This window comes from Scyliorhinus canicula, chromosome 9, assembly GCF_902713615.1.
Source record: "Scyliorhinus canicula chromosome 9, sScyCan1.1, whole genome shotgun sequence".
Classification (NCBI taxonomy): domain Eukaryota; kingdom Metazoa; phylum Chordata; class Chondrichthyes; order Carcharhiniformes; family Scyliorhinidae; genus Scyliorhinus; species Scyliorhinus canicula.
In genome coordinates this window covers 171,485,453-171,498,968 of record NC_052154.1, presented here as the reverse complement: position 1 = coordinate 171,498,968, position 13,516 = coordinate 171,485,453, and the positions used below count along the sequence as shown (strand labels likewise).

Sequence of the window (13,516 nt, the reverse complement as noted above, 5' to 3'; positions counted from 1 at the left end):
CTTCGATGTGGCAACCTGGCTATTCTTTGCCTCTACTGTGAAGTAAAAGCAAAACCCCCATAAAACACTTGTCTTACATAAAGACAAAGCTGGCGACGAGGATGTTTTTCCCCCAGTGAAATAGTCAGACTTGGACCTCGAGTCAAGGATCAAATTTGCATAAATGTGCGGTAAAACCGGTCATCGGGAACATGGTTTTAGCATTGCTAAGAGTGTATATTAATTTCAAAAGTGAGAGGATGCACTCAGGACCATTCCTTAAATTTGTTATACGCAACAGCGACCCGGGAATACTCGGAGGGTCGGCGACGATAAAGGAGAGTGTTTTCAGCCAGAGCATCGACTGTTGTGCCAGTCAATTTGTACAACCGGTGTGCTCAGAAAAAAACCCTCCTAGAAAAGAAGAAGACCAGGAAATAATAATATTTATAGTAATCTTTATCGTCACAAGTAGGCTTACGTTAACACTGCAATGAAGTTACTGTGACAAGCCCCTAGTTGCCACATTCTGGCGCCTGTTCGGGTCCACAGAGGGAGAATTCAGAATGTTCAATTCACCTGACAAGCACGTCTTTCGGGACTTGTGGGAGGAAACCGGAGCACCCGGAAAAAACCCACGCAGACACGGGGGGAACGTGCAGACTCCACACAGACAGCGACCCAAGCCAGGAATCAAACCCGGGTCCCTGGTGCTGTGAAGCAACAGTGCTAACCATTATGCTACTGTGCAGCCCGAAGGGGATATGCCGTAAAAAAAAAAGTTGCTTGTCAAGCTGGGGCTTTTTTCCAGCTGCAGTGGGCTGCAGCGTCAGATCCTCTAACCCGTGGAGAGAGACCCCCTTTTAAGAACAGCAACTCCTCAAAAAGGAAAAATGCAGCAATAGTGACCAAGATTAAGAAGAATAACAGCTGGTATCTTCTGATTTTGATCAGATTGGTGTTTGCAAAAAAGACAATTTTTTTCCCCCGAAGTCTCAGTACAAGCAAGAAAATAAATTTTAAAGAAACAACAAAAGAAATAATGCAAATTAAATTGGATAAGAAAGAAATGATAGGGGAGGAGGAAATATGAAAGAAAGTATTACAACTTAAGAACTGGTAATTGTGTTCCCAATAAAGGTGGTACTCTTGTCCATCCTGTAAAGCCTGGTTCCTATTTGGATTTCTTTATTGTCACGTGTACCGAGGTACAGTGAAATGGATTTTTCTGTGAGCAGCTCAAGCAGATCATTTAGTACATGAAAGAAAATAAAATTAAAATTAAATACATAATAGGGCAACACAAGGTCCGCAATGTAAATACGTTGTCATCGGATGAAGCATACAGGAGTGTAGTATTAATCAGGTCAGTCCATAAGAGAGTCATTTAGGAGTCTGGTAACAGCGGGGAAGAAGCTGTTTTTGAGTCTGTTCGTGCGTGTTCTCAGACTTTTGTATCTCCTGCCCGATGGAAGAAGTTGGAAGAGTGAGTAAGCCGGGTGGGAGGTGTCTTTGATTATGCTGCCCGCTTTCCCCAGGCAGCGGGAGGTGCAGATAGAATCAATGGATGGGAGGCAGGTTCGTGTGATGGACAGGGCTGTGTTCACGACTCGGAAGATCCTTGCGGTCTTGGGCCGAGCAGTTTGGCTGCGTGTTTCCCGGCGCTCGCAGCACTGAGGAATGCATGGCTATACACCGTCACTCACGTGGTATAAGAGGCCTCAATGGGGAACACGTGGCCAAGGCCGCACATTGACCCGTTTTGCACACTGAGGAACTCTGCTCACGGGAGCTGCCTAATGTAGCGAGAGATCGGGATGCCATTTTTCAATGGTCTGATCTCCAAGGCCCCCGAAGCAACCCCTCTCAGCCCAAACGACTATGGGATGGTCCCCAGCTCCCCCCACACCCAGGCAGGGCATACCCCAGCCTGCTCACGCATGTGCAAAATGCCAGCTTGGCACCTTGACAGTGTCAGTCTGGCACCCAGTGGCACTGCCAGGGTGCCCTGGTGACACCAACAGTGCCAAGATACCACCTTTCCCAAACGGCATGCAGCTGGGGGCCACCAATCACCTGGGAGAGCTCCCACGTGTGCCGTTCCATCCTGGTCCCCATCTGTGGGACCAAACGGTGCTCGCCCGAGGTCTTCGAGGCAAAGGGGATAAATCCCAAAGCCTCCGGTACCTCGGGAATCTTCAGGAAGTGAGACTAGCTGTCTCGCTTTAATATGCAGATTTGCCAATAAATAATCCCACCCTCAAAAGGGTGAGATTTACATCGCAATGTCTCACAAGATCGCTTTAGATTTCCTGAGGCGTTGTGAGCCGGGTAGATCCCGGGAGCGGGGTCTCCCGGTTGTTATTGGTCACGCTGCGCCATGGCGAGCTGCTTTCCGGGCGCAGCGTGGCCATTGGATCGCGCCCTAACTTTCAATTCCTAATTTATTCATTTGAATTTAAATTCCACCAACTGTCGGGTCTCCAAAGCATTAACCTGGGCCTCCGGATTACCAGTCCAGTGATATTCTCTCCTGGAATGGTTTCAGTTTTGTTTGTTTCTTCTTTACCTTCCTTTATTATCATGAACATGGTTAGTTCAACTAAGAGTCCAGAATCTCCATGGAAGGTTTACTTTTGTGCTATAACACACTTCCATTTTCTAGACTTAATTGCACTCATTTTTCTACATTAGCAGTTTCCTCTGCACAGCAACAACACAAGTTCTATTATAAATCCAGAGTCAAGGTCCAAGAGGCCAGACAGAAGCTTGTTTCACTATCAGGAGGTGAGGTTGAATCTGATAAAGTATCAAACTGGGTTTTAAAAATCTCAGGGGGATTGAAAGGATCTCCTTGGCACTTTTTTAAAACTTACCCCAAATTAATATGAAGCTTTTACTGTTAGATGGAGCACTGTTGCCCATGCTGGGTTAGATTAAAGCAGAAAGGGCGACACAGCCGCACAGTGGTTAGCACGTCTGCCTACGGCGCTGAGGACTCAGGTTCGACTCCGGCCCCGGGTCACTGTCTGTGTGGAATTTGCACATTCTCCCCGTATCTGTGTGGGTTTTGCCCACAACCCAAAGATGTGCAGGGGAGGTGGATTCACCACACTAACTTGGCCCTTAATTGAAAGAAATATATGGGTACTGTAAATTTGAAAAAAATTAAAGCACAAACCTCCCCCCCCCCCCCCCCCCCCCTCCACACACACACACACACACACACACACACACACACACACAGGAAGTGCTACCCCTAAAATGTATTGGTCTGTTATACTTCGAAATGGTGGCAAAGTTATTAGCACTTACTGCCTCACAGCGCCAGGGACCTAGGTTCGATTCCGACCTCGCGTGCCTGCCTGTGTGGAGTCTGCACATTCTTCCCGTGTCTGCGTGGGTTTCCCCCAGTTTCCTCCCCACAGTGCAAAGATATGCACGTTAGGTGGATTGGCCACGCTAAAATTGCCCCAGGGTGGGGTTACGGGGATAGGGCGGGGGGTTGGGCCTCAGTGGAGTGCAGACTCGATGGGCCGAGTGGCCTCCAGGCAGTGGAGTTTCAGAGGGGTGCAGACTCGATGGGCCGTGTGGCCTCCTTCTGCACTGCAGGGATTTTATGATTCTGTGATATTAAAAGAAGATAGGATATTTTCTAGAAAAATAGGTTTAAAGCAAGTGTGGTGACACGGCAGAAAGGAGCCCCACAGAGGTACGCAGCCATGTGATCAAGGGCACAGATCTTTCCTTGGCAGCCATTACTGTCGTTCCTTATCGTTTGACAGCAGGTGTGATTTTCTGGGTGAGATTTGGTCTTTATCTACTGTCAGAGACGAGGGTAAGTTGGTGCTGTGAGGCACTTTGTTTGCAAGCAGCCAAGCTGGGAACTGGAAAATATTCCCCACTGGGACTAACAGTAATCAAATATTTATCAGTGCTGCGATTTGAACTTGGCTCCACAGCCTGAGCTGCACATACAGATTGTCAGGCTCCCTGATGGCAAACTACTTTATTTTTAAAATCTGTAACCGTATTTTTTATGTTTATTCTTTTCTTTCAGATCTGGAAAAGAGAAAACAGAATTAGATCATTCCACCGATGACTCCTTTAAGCTGCTGTTCAGGCCAAGCCAGGAACTTGTCTGGATTGCCCCCAAAAATGTGGACTCTGATTCTTTACATATCCATTTCCTCTTTGACTGCGAGCTCAATGTATAATTTACAAAATAATGGAATCAAAGTGCTGAAGTCACTTCATGTCAGTGGTGCAGAGGAATGTAACCAAACTTGTGACAACGTGGCAGATCAAGGTAAAGTGTGCACGAATATGGGAGCAAGAGAATATTGTCAAGAGGATGTTTTATCCACTTTAGCCATTCTGCTAACCTGCGAATGACCTCCTTTAGTATTTTGCATTCCTCCTTAGTATTTGCTTAGCCTCCTACATATGTGTTATTAGGAGATTTTGGTATTGATAGTTCAACTCTAAATAGGATTACAAATTGAACCCTAGCATACACCACCAATCCGAGCAGCATGTATTAACCCAAACTCTTTCCTGCCGATTTAAATGTACCATCACATTTTGTCTCTTGTACTGCTGTATGAGGCTGTAACAAACCTCCTGTGAACACCTAAAACCACATATATACCACATCATAATAAAGCAGCTCTCTGTTTTATAATCCCAAAGATGTACCTGTGTCAAATTCTCATACAGAAAACGCAACTTTATTATCATCTATTTTTAATGATGCTATTAACACGATATTTTACATTCATCTCCCTTTAAAGTTCAAATCCTAATTTCCTAAATGGTACTTCAGCTGAGTATCAGAATAGGCACTTTGACGAAAAAGAATGCATGAACAGAAATTAATGTTATTGTATTTTCTGGGTGAGAGAGAGACACTGAGCAAAGGAGTTTTCCTTTGAACACGTTGGCAATTGGGGGTGGGGGGGTGGGGGTGAATGAGACAGTGAAAGGGAAGCCAATGTGATGAATGGGAACTGGGCACGGTAAAGTTGTTGAGGCTTTGTCCTCGACGGCAGGGATGGATTCCCTCACGGTGAGGGAATTGGTATTTTCTAAAGCATTTCTACGGCACTGACTTGGAGAAACCCGCTTTATTTAACATTGATTTGGCTGGATATGTTTTTAATTAATTAATCAATCTCACTTGATCCCCATCACCATCACGATTGGACACCTCCTCCCATGATAGGTTAACGGTTGGAGCTCAGGTCCGGTCACGGTGGAGAATCTGATTTTGGGGGGAGAGGATCAGGCAAGGCATTCTGGCTATTGAAGCTGCTATAAGGGGTTGCAGGGGCAACATTGCAAGCATCAGGCCTTAGCCTTAATTTTTAGTTACTCCAAGACAGGACCCCTGTGAACCCAGCAACCCCAGTTCTTGGAAAAGCAAAGAATTGTGCCACACCCCTTGAAGATAAAGCTCAGAGAACTTGAATATTAAGTAAAATCAACACTGCAACTGCAACCCCATACAGTTGTGTGGGCAGGTTACCCCTGTCCTCCATGTGAGGCTGCAGCAACAGCCCATCCCACAAATCCAGAAACTCACCACAGAAACTCCAAAGCGACTCCAGGGTAGTTTCAGACACTTTGCAACAGCAGAGTCCCTTCAACATCACCCTGGCTGCAAGTCGGTTGCTCGGCCCTTTACATAACACTAGTCAAGGGCCCTTCTTGTCACGAAACAGTTGATCTTCGGTGAATGCCTTGCAGGTTTGTAGAGTGGACCTGTGTGGTCCAATCACATCAAAGGTTCGCCTTGCCAGTGGCGCTCGCATCCCATGAAAGGGAAAAAAGCCACTGAACTGTTCTTGTTCTGATACAGATACACAGCCCTTCTGGCACCTACTTGTCTCAACATGATGCACACCCACGGGCTAAGCTGGTGACGCAATGTGACCCCCCCCCCCCCCGAGGGAAATCAATTGTTAACCATCCAAATTTCAAATCCTTCATCTGAGGATGCGTGCACTGACTTTGACCACCCACATGAGACCAATAGACTTCTTGTAGCCTAGCGGCCAGCTCCTGCGGACGAGACTCCAGGAACTGTCCTCAGTGGCCACCTGCTCCTAATCCTTTCTGAGGGTGGTATCAGAGGATCCTGGCCCCTATGGGGCATATTTCCTTCTGTCCACATCCACTGTGCCCCCAAAATGCCACAAACCCATTTTTAGCCCTTGAATTATTGTGAATACAATATTTGTGTGTGAATTTGTTTAAAGCAATGCAGCTGAATCATACTTTTTACTTTTGTTGCAGATGGCTTGCGGTGTAACTGGGTGGTGATTGAAGAGAAACAAAATCTCTGTTTTTATTTGCACTGTCTTGATGTTCAGATCTGTGAAGGAGTATCTGTGGAAGATGTTAAAGCTTTGCAAATAGGTACGAACAGTGTGCAGGTTAGGTGGATTGGCCATGATAAATTGCCCTTAGTGTTGGGAGGAGTTACTGGGTTATGGGGCTAGGGTGGAGGTGTTGACCTTGGGTAGGGTGCTCTTTCCAAGAGCCGGTGCAGACTCGATGGGCCGAATGGCCTCCTTCTGCACTGTAAATTCTATGAAACTATGAAACAGAATCAATTTACTTTTTAAGGGATCACTGCATAAACTTACCACTTGTTAATAACAATTGACAAATCCCTGATAATGGTTTAAAATGTTTCAGATTTTTAAGTCCGGAAACCTATTGATAAGTTTATTGCTTTTTGCTTTGACTGCAGATTACATGGACGAAGCATCCTCCAGAGTCATTAGCATTTTTTAATCATTTTCTAAAATTAAGTGGGCGGGGCTCACCATTGGCTGACACCGAAATCGGAAAACGTGATTGGGCAGAGAGTAAGTTCCGACAGCAAAATCGTGGCAGCTGGGGGGGCAGCACGGTGACAAAGTGGTTAGCATTGCTGCCTCACGGCGCCGAGGTCCCAGGTTCGATCCCAGCTCTGGGTCGCTGTCCATGTGGAGTTTGCACATTCTCCCCGTGTTTGCGTGGGTTTCGCCCCCACAACCCAAAGTTGTGCAGATAGGTGGATTGGCCACGCTAAATTGTCCCTTAAATGGAAAAAATGAATTGGATACTCTAAATTTATTTTTAAAATCGTGGCATGCGCCGATTTGATGCCACATCACAATTCTCCCTCACCTTGACAGCGGCGTCAATGCAGTCCGGAACACACATGCAGTAAACACCCTTTGCATTTCATTAGCGGACCTGACCCGGTATTCTCCGGGGCCTCCGCGATTCTCCGTCTCTGATGCGTTGAGTTCATAACGACGAGGTTCACTTGTGCTTTTAAAAATTGTGAAACCGGAGTGGTGGCTGCTGAGGGAGTGAGGGGGTGTGGAAAGTGTCCAACATCGGCATAGTTTGCTGGCAGTTGTGCCGCTGGCCGGGGAGGGGGCTTCTGCCAGGGCAACATGAGTGAGTAGACACCATCATCCTTCCCCCACCCCCTCTCCTTATACCCCCCCCCCCCACCTCAGCCCTCCCTTCACACACATCCCCCCTCCCCCCACAACTGTGAACCATGCATGTGGTAGACGCTGCCGGTACACACGAGGCCTAATGCGGGGCTTCCTTCCCACCTCATCCTCGGCCTGTTGGGCAGGCGGCTCTCCATCCTCACTGGTGGCTCCTGTTCCTCTGGGGAAAGCTCTGCTGCTGCAGGGTCCTCCCCTGAGCAGCTCCTGCTCGTATAGCCTCTGTTCATCACCCCGGGCTCTGGGTGGCTAGGATGATAAAAGCAAATTACTGCGGATGCTGGAATCTAAAACGAAAGGGACAATGCTGGAAAATCTCAGCAAGGAATCTCAGAAGGAACACATTTTCGAAGCACATTCCTTCTTCTTCGACCTTGATTACCCACCTACAGTTGTGGACAGGGCCCGCAACAGCGTGTGGTCCTTCTCCCGCGCCACTACCCTCGCCCCCTCCACTCCCTCCCAGAACAAGGATAGAGTCCCCCTCGTTCTCACATTTCATCCCACCAGCCTCCTTATGCAAAGCATAATCCTCCACCATTTTCGCCAACTCCAGCGTGATGCCACCACCAAACACATCTTCCATTCACTCCCTCTGTCAGCATTCCGCAGAGACCGTTCCCTCCGAGACAATCTAGTCCACTCCTCCACCATACCCAGTACCTCTCCCATCACCCATGGCACCTTCCCATGCAATCGCAGAAGGTGTAACACCTGCCCCTTTACCTCTTCCATGCTTAACATTCCAGGCACAAAACACTCATTCCAGGTTAAGCAGCGTTTCACTTGCACCTCTTTCAATCAGCATTCGCTGCTCCCAATGTGGCCTCCTCTATATCGGAAAGACCAAACGCAGACTGGGTGATCGCTTTGCTGAGCATCTTTGGTCTGTGCGCATTCAGGATCCTGACCTTCCTGTTGCTTGCCATTTTAACAAAAGACCCTGCTCCCATGCCCACATGTCTGTTCTTGGCCTGCTGCAATGTTCCAGTGAAGCGCAACGCAAACTGGAGGAACAACTTCTCATCTTCCGGTTAGGCACGCTACAGGCCTTCTGGCCTGAACATCGAATTCAACAACTTCAGATGATCAGCCCCACCTCGACCCATTTGTTTTCATTTCATTTTAACTGTCTTTTACCATTTCTTTCTTTCCTGCACCTCTCCTGCACCTTTCTCCTCTTTGCTTCCCCCTTCCCCTCCCCCCACATCTACAGTTCATCCTCTGATGTTAGTTTCCCTGATGTTTGACCTTTCATTTCTTTTGTTCTCTCTGGGGACTGCCATTAGCACTCTTTCCCCTTGGTTTCTGTGGCCATTAGCACGCGGTTTCCCTGGGTTTCTGTGGCTATGACTCATCTTTCATTCTCACTCCACAGTATAAATATTTCCCACTCTCTCTGTCTGTTAGCTTTGACAAAGAGTCATCAGACTCGAAACGTTAGCTCATTTCTCTCCCTACAGATGCTGCCAGACTTGCTGAGATTTTCCAGCATTGTCCCTTTCGTGGCTAGGATGATGGCTGGCTGAATTCCGGTCCATTGTCTGCAGAGGATGAAAGGCAAACATGTTAGCATGGTGGGTGCCCCTGTGCCCAACCAGGTCCAATGGGCTGCATGGTGGCCCCGGTCTGCACTGCAACCCCTGCCCCGCATGTCCCTCTCTCCCCTCCGCTTCCTCTCTCAACCCCATACCCACCCCCGGCTGTTCTCCCGGCACTCTGCCCTCCATGCGTCCTCCTTAATGCCATAGGTGCAAACCTATGATTTGTTTTGGCAAACATACGGCCGGTGTCACTCAGTGGGGTGTGCAGAAAGATGGCTGCCTTGCAGGCTGTGGCAATGGCGGTCCATTGCTCATCTCCTGGCACGCCATGGCTTGTCCCCTGGACACCCCCCATCCTCTTCTCACCCCAGGCCGGCAGCAGGACCAGCAGCCCACGGTCGCGCATCTGGGAACATGTCCTACCTCTTCTCTATCTCAGCAGCCACACCACTTATTTCCAATTTGTAAAATCACAAGTGAAGCTCACCGTTAGTAATTCCTCCTGCCTGAGTCAAAAATCGTGGCTGGCGCTGGGCGCCTGATGGAATGCCATGCTCCAGTGCCTCAATAGCGACGTCATTGTGTTCTTCATCTTTACGGAAACGAAAAATCCAACCTTGCACATGTGGGTCCTCATGAAAAACAAAACCGTACCTCAAGAAATCATCTTTACACTGCTTTGTTCCCAAGTTAAGTTTCTTCTTTGTAGGCTGCTAACCAGAGGTCCTGGAAATGTGCGCAGAGCGAACACGCTCTGTCCTGCCCTGGACTCTCCTGGGCAGCTCTCTCCAGCAGATTCTCTTGTGAGATCCTGTCCAATAGCTGAACTGCCTATTTGACTCTCTGGCCAGCTGTTACTTTTAAGAAAACCATTCATCTTCACAGTTCACTTGTCTTGCTTGCCAGCAGCTGGAAAATGGAGGCAACACTGATCCCGTGATTTGGGTGCCGAAAGCACAACCTGAAGGGCGCTTAATGTCAAGTGTGCGTGCAGAGAGCAGCACGGTGGCGCAGTGGGTTAGCACTGCAGCCTAGGGTCGCCGAGGTCCCAGGTTCGATCCCGGCTCTGGGTCACTGTCTGTGTGGAGTTTGCACGTTCTCCCTGTGTCTGTGTGGATCTCACCCCCACAACCCAAAGATGTGCAGGGTAGGTGGATTGGTCACGCTAAATTGCCTATTAATTGGAATTTGTTTTTTAAAATCCATTATTTTCCCAGAATGTAATTTCATTATAATTCACGTCAAAATGAAAATATGGTAAATTTCTTCAAGATAGCAATTTTGAGTCGTGACACAGAAGTTTAATGTTCGAGAAGGTACAAAATAAAGTCTGCATTCTCCAAACATTATGCTGTCCTGTGCGAAAATCAAAATAAGCGATACACTTTTCAGGGTTCATGTAATTTCACACCAAAGTTCAGGTTATATCACAAGAGTTATATATTATCAATCGAGACCGGGACTTATTTTCAAATGCGACCTCAGAGACTAAAATGAAATGTAAAAAGCCGTGAACACAACTCCTGAGACTAACCATGTTACAAGCCCCACAGTCAGGGCTTTACCGATACAGCACCGCACACAGCCCACCCCCAAAAAAAACCTGGTGCCTAGTAACCCCCCAAAAGCAAACCACAAACCAGAGGGTGCTGGGTCTCACCCAGAACAGCGGGCAGAAGGGGGGGGAGCCTCAGTCACCAGGGCCTGTCTCAACAGATGAACTCTCGGGCCCTCAAAGCCTAATTTCCCTCGAAACAACGTGAAGAATCCCCCCGGGGGGGGGGGGGGGGGGGGGGGCTATTCATGCTTGGCCACCAATCTCTTTTTTTCTTCTTTTTTCAAACAAATTTAGAGTACCCAATTATTATTCTTTTCCCAATTAAGGGGCAATTTAGTGTGGCCGATCCACCTACCCTGCACATCTTTATGGCTTTGGGGGTGAGACTCACGCTTGGCCACCATTCTCAAAGTAAAAGATGGGCGCTCCTCCCGCGATCGGGACAACCGCAAATCCGATCATTCCGTGACCTTCCTGACACCCGTCCACAACCCACCCGAGGGTCGTGACCCTGACTTTGAAAAACCCTGGGTTAGAAGGTTCTTGAACACCCAAGCAGACCCATTGTATATCTTAATGTGAGCATTCTGTGTAACCACACAGGAATAATGTGTGCCTAGTGTGAATGTGCATAGAATTATTAAACATTTTTAACTGGACGTTTTTCTTGTGTGTTTTCTAGGGCAAAGTTTACCAATCAAGATTTTTATAAATCGTGCACAAAAGAATAGAATAATTAATAAAAGGCTTCCAAGAGATGCAAATAAATCAGCGCCAACAGCTGTCACCAGGACAACCACAACTACAGTAACACCAACGGTCACCAAGACAACCACAATTACAGCATCACCAACTGTCACCAGTACAGCCACAACTACAGCATCACCAATTGTCACCAGTGCAGCCATAACTACAGCATCACCAACTGTCGCCAAGACAACCACAACTACAGCATCACCAATTGTCACCAGTGCAGCCACAACTACAGCATCACCAATTGTCACCAGTGCAGCCACAACTACAGCATCACCAATTGTCACCAAGACAAACACAACTACAGCATCACCAACGGTCACCAGTGCAGCCACAACTACAGCATCACCAGCTGTCGCCAAGACAACCACAACAACAGAAACACTAGCTATCACCAATAAAACCACAACTACAGCATCACCAACTGTCGCCACGACAACCACAACAACAGAAACACTAGCTATCACCAATAAAACCACAGCCACAGATACAAAGTCAGGAGAAGTTACAAGTACATTCACAACCGTTAATGTCACATTGGCAACTTCAAATGTTTCAAGTGCAGCATCAGCGATAAATACAGTGATGACAACATCCCCCACCACAAATCACTCATCAATAAATGCCACTAAACCAACTTCAATGATACTCACATCATCAACTGAACATACCACACAACTTCCCACGACTAGTCCGACTGCGGCAGCTCCAACAACTGTTCATCAAGCCATAATGACGAATGCATTATCTACAAAACCCAATACTCATTCAATTCCACCTACAGCTCTTCCTGAAACTACTGCAGAGCAAACGCATGCCGTGAAAACTGCAGCCCCATCATCGACCCCCAAATTGACCACCAAAACTCTTATGTTGACTGGGGCTCCAACAACTCGGTCGCCAACACCGCTCACCCAGGAATCAACGACGCTGCAGAAACTAAGAGATACAACCCAAGTGAGTAGTTTGGCTCCTGGGACCATGCCCATGCCCACAGTGGCTGCAGGAACATCACAGCCACCAGAAATCAAATCCAGAACTACACTTCCTTTTAACGATGGGAAGAATTACATCTTTCCTTCAGTGCCTGCTGCCTCCCTAATCAAGTACTTAGCTGATACCAGCTCATTAATAGCTGTACTAATATTTGGGCTGCTGTTTTTCTTAGTGAGTGTTATATTGTTTGCTCAGAAAGCTTTCGAAAGCTATAAAAGAAAAGACTATGTGCAAGTGGATTATTTAATAAATGGAATGTATGCAGATTCAGAAATGTAAGAAAAGGGAAAGTGAGAAATATAGGAAACAAAACACTTCTCCATTACAGTAATAAGAGTGTTTCTTGCATCAAAACTAAGCACATTGTTAGAAAGTAAGATGCAGATCAGCAGCAACTTATGCCATGTCAAACGGTACTGTCTCACATCTGGAACATCTGGGGGGCTTTCAGAGGGCTCAGTTGCCTGAACATTCATTATGAATTCCCACATATTACTGTGATGAAAATAGGTACTGTGATTCTAATTTGGGCTATCCTGAGTTTAACTGTGCTCCTCTTTATTAATATTGATTAAATATTTTGGGGGAATGCCCCCCTTGGCTGAATTGCAACAACAAAAAAAGATACTGCTTCAGCCACTGTCTCATTTTTTAAAATGTTCTCGGTGTATTTTTGATTTAAAAGGAATTTTGCAATAAAATAAGTTTTTAACGAGAACAGTTCAGCAACCTAAAATAACCTTCCCAGCAATACGGAACAAAAAACAGTACTATTGAACACGAAGCCAGAATGTACAATTGTAATTTATCACTATGCAGTTTTCTTGCCTTAAACTTTAATTTTTTTAAATTATACATTTCTGAAATCTACATCTCTTTTCTGGGAGGTGCTTGTGTATAATTTTGCGATTCCTGTGTTTTCGTTCATCATACAACGATTAAAATAGCTCCTGTATATTAATTACTGAGATACTATCGTAACTCTCTGGCGCAAATACTCTGCTTTTTTGAACTGCAGTATTACCTTAATGGAAGACCAAATCTGATGACTTATTAGTGCAGAGCTCACACAATTTCACTTGTATTACTTTAGCATATGTCTTTCACATAGTGTCTCTTAACAGCAGCTTAGTCTCAACACAGCAAAGCTCAGCAGCTATCAGTTCAAA

General features: G+C 46.7%; 1 protein-coding gene across 2 annotated transcripts in view; it reads left to right on the top strand.

Annotated features, from left to right (window-relative positions):
* Positions 1-13,308, top strand: part of LOC119971899 (uncharacterized protein C11orf24-like) — a 92,954-nt gene extending 79,646 nt beyond the window's left edge. For both annotated transcript variants that reach the window (XM_038808189.1, XM_038808190.1), the window contains 3 exons: positions 4,040-4,288; positions 6,277-6,399; positions 11,281-13,308. In XM_038808189.1, the coding sequence (XP_038664117.1) occupies positions 4,078-4,288; positions 6,277-6,399; positions 11,281-12,626 (1,680 nt within the window). In that variant the 5' untranslated portion in view covers positions 4,040-4,077 and the 3' untranslated portion in view covers positions 12,627-13,308. The remainder of the gene's footprint in view (positions 1-4,039; positions 4,289-6,276; positions 6,400-11,280) is intronic.
* The last annotated feature ends 208 nt before the right edge of the window (positions 13,309-13,516 follow it).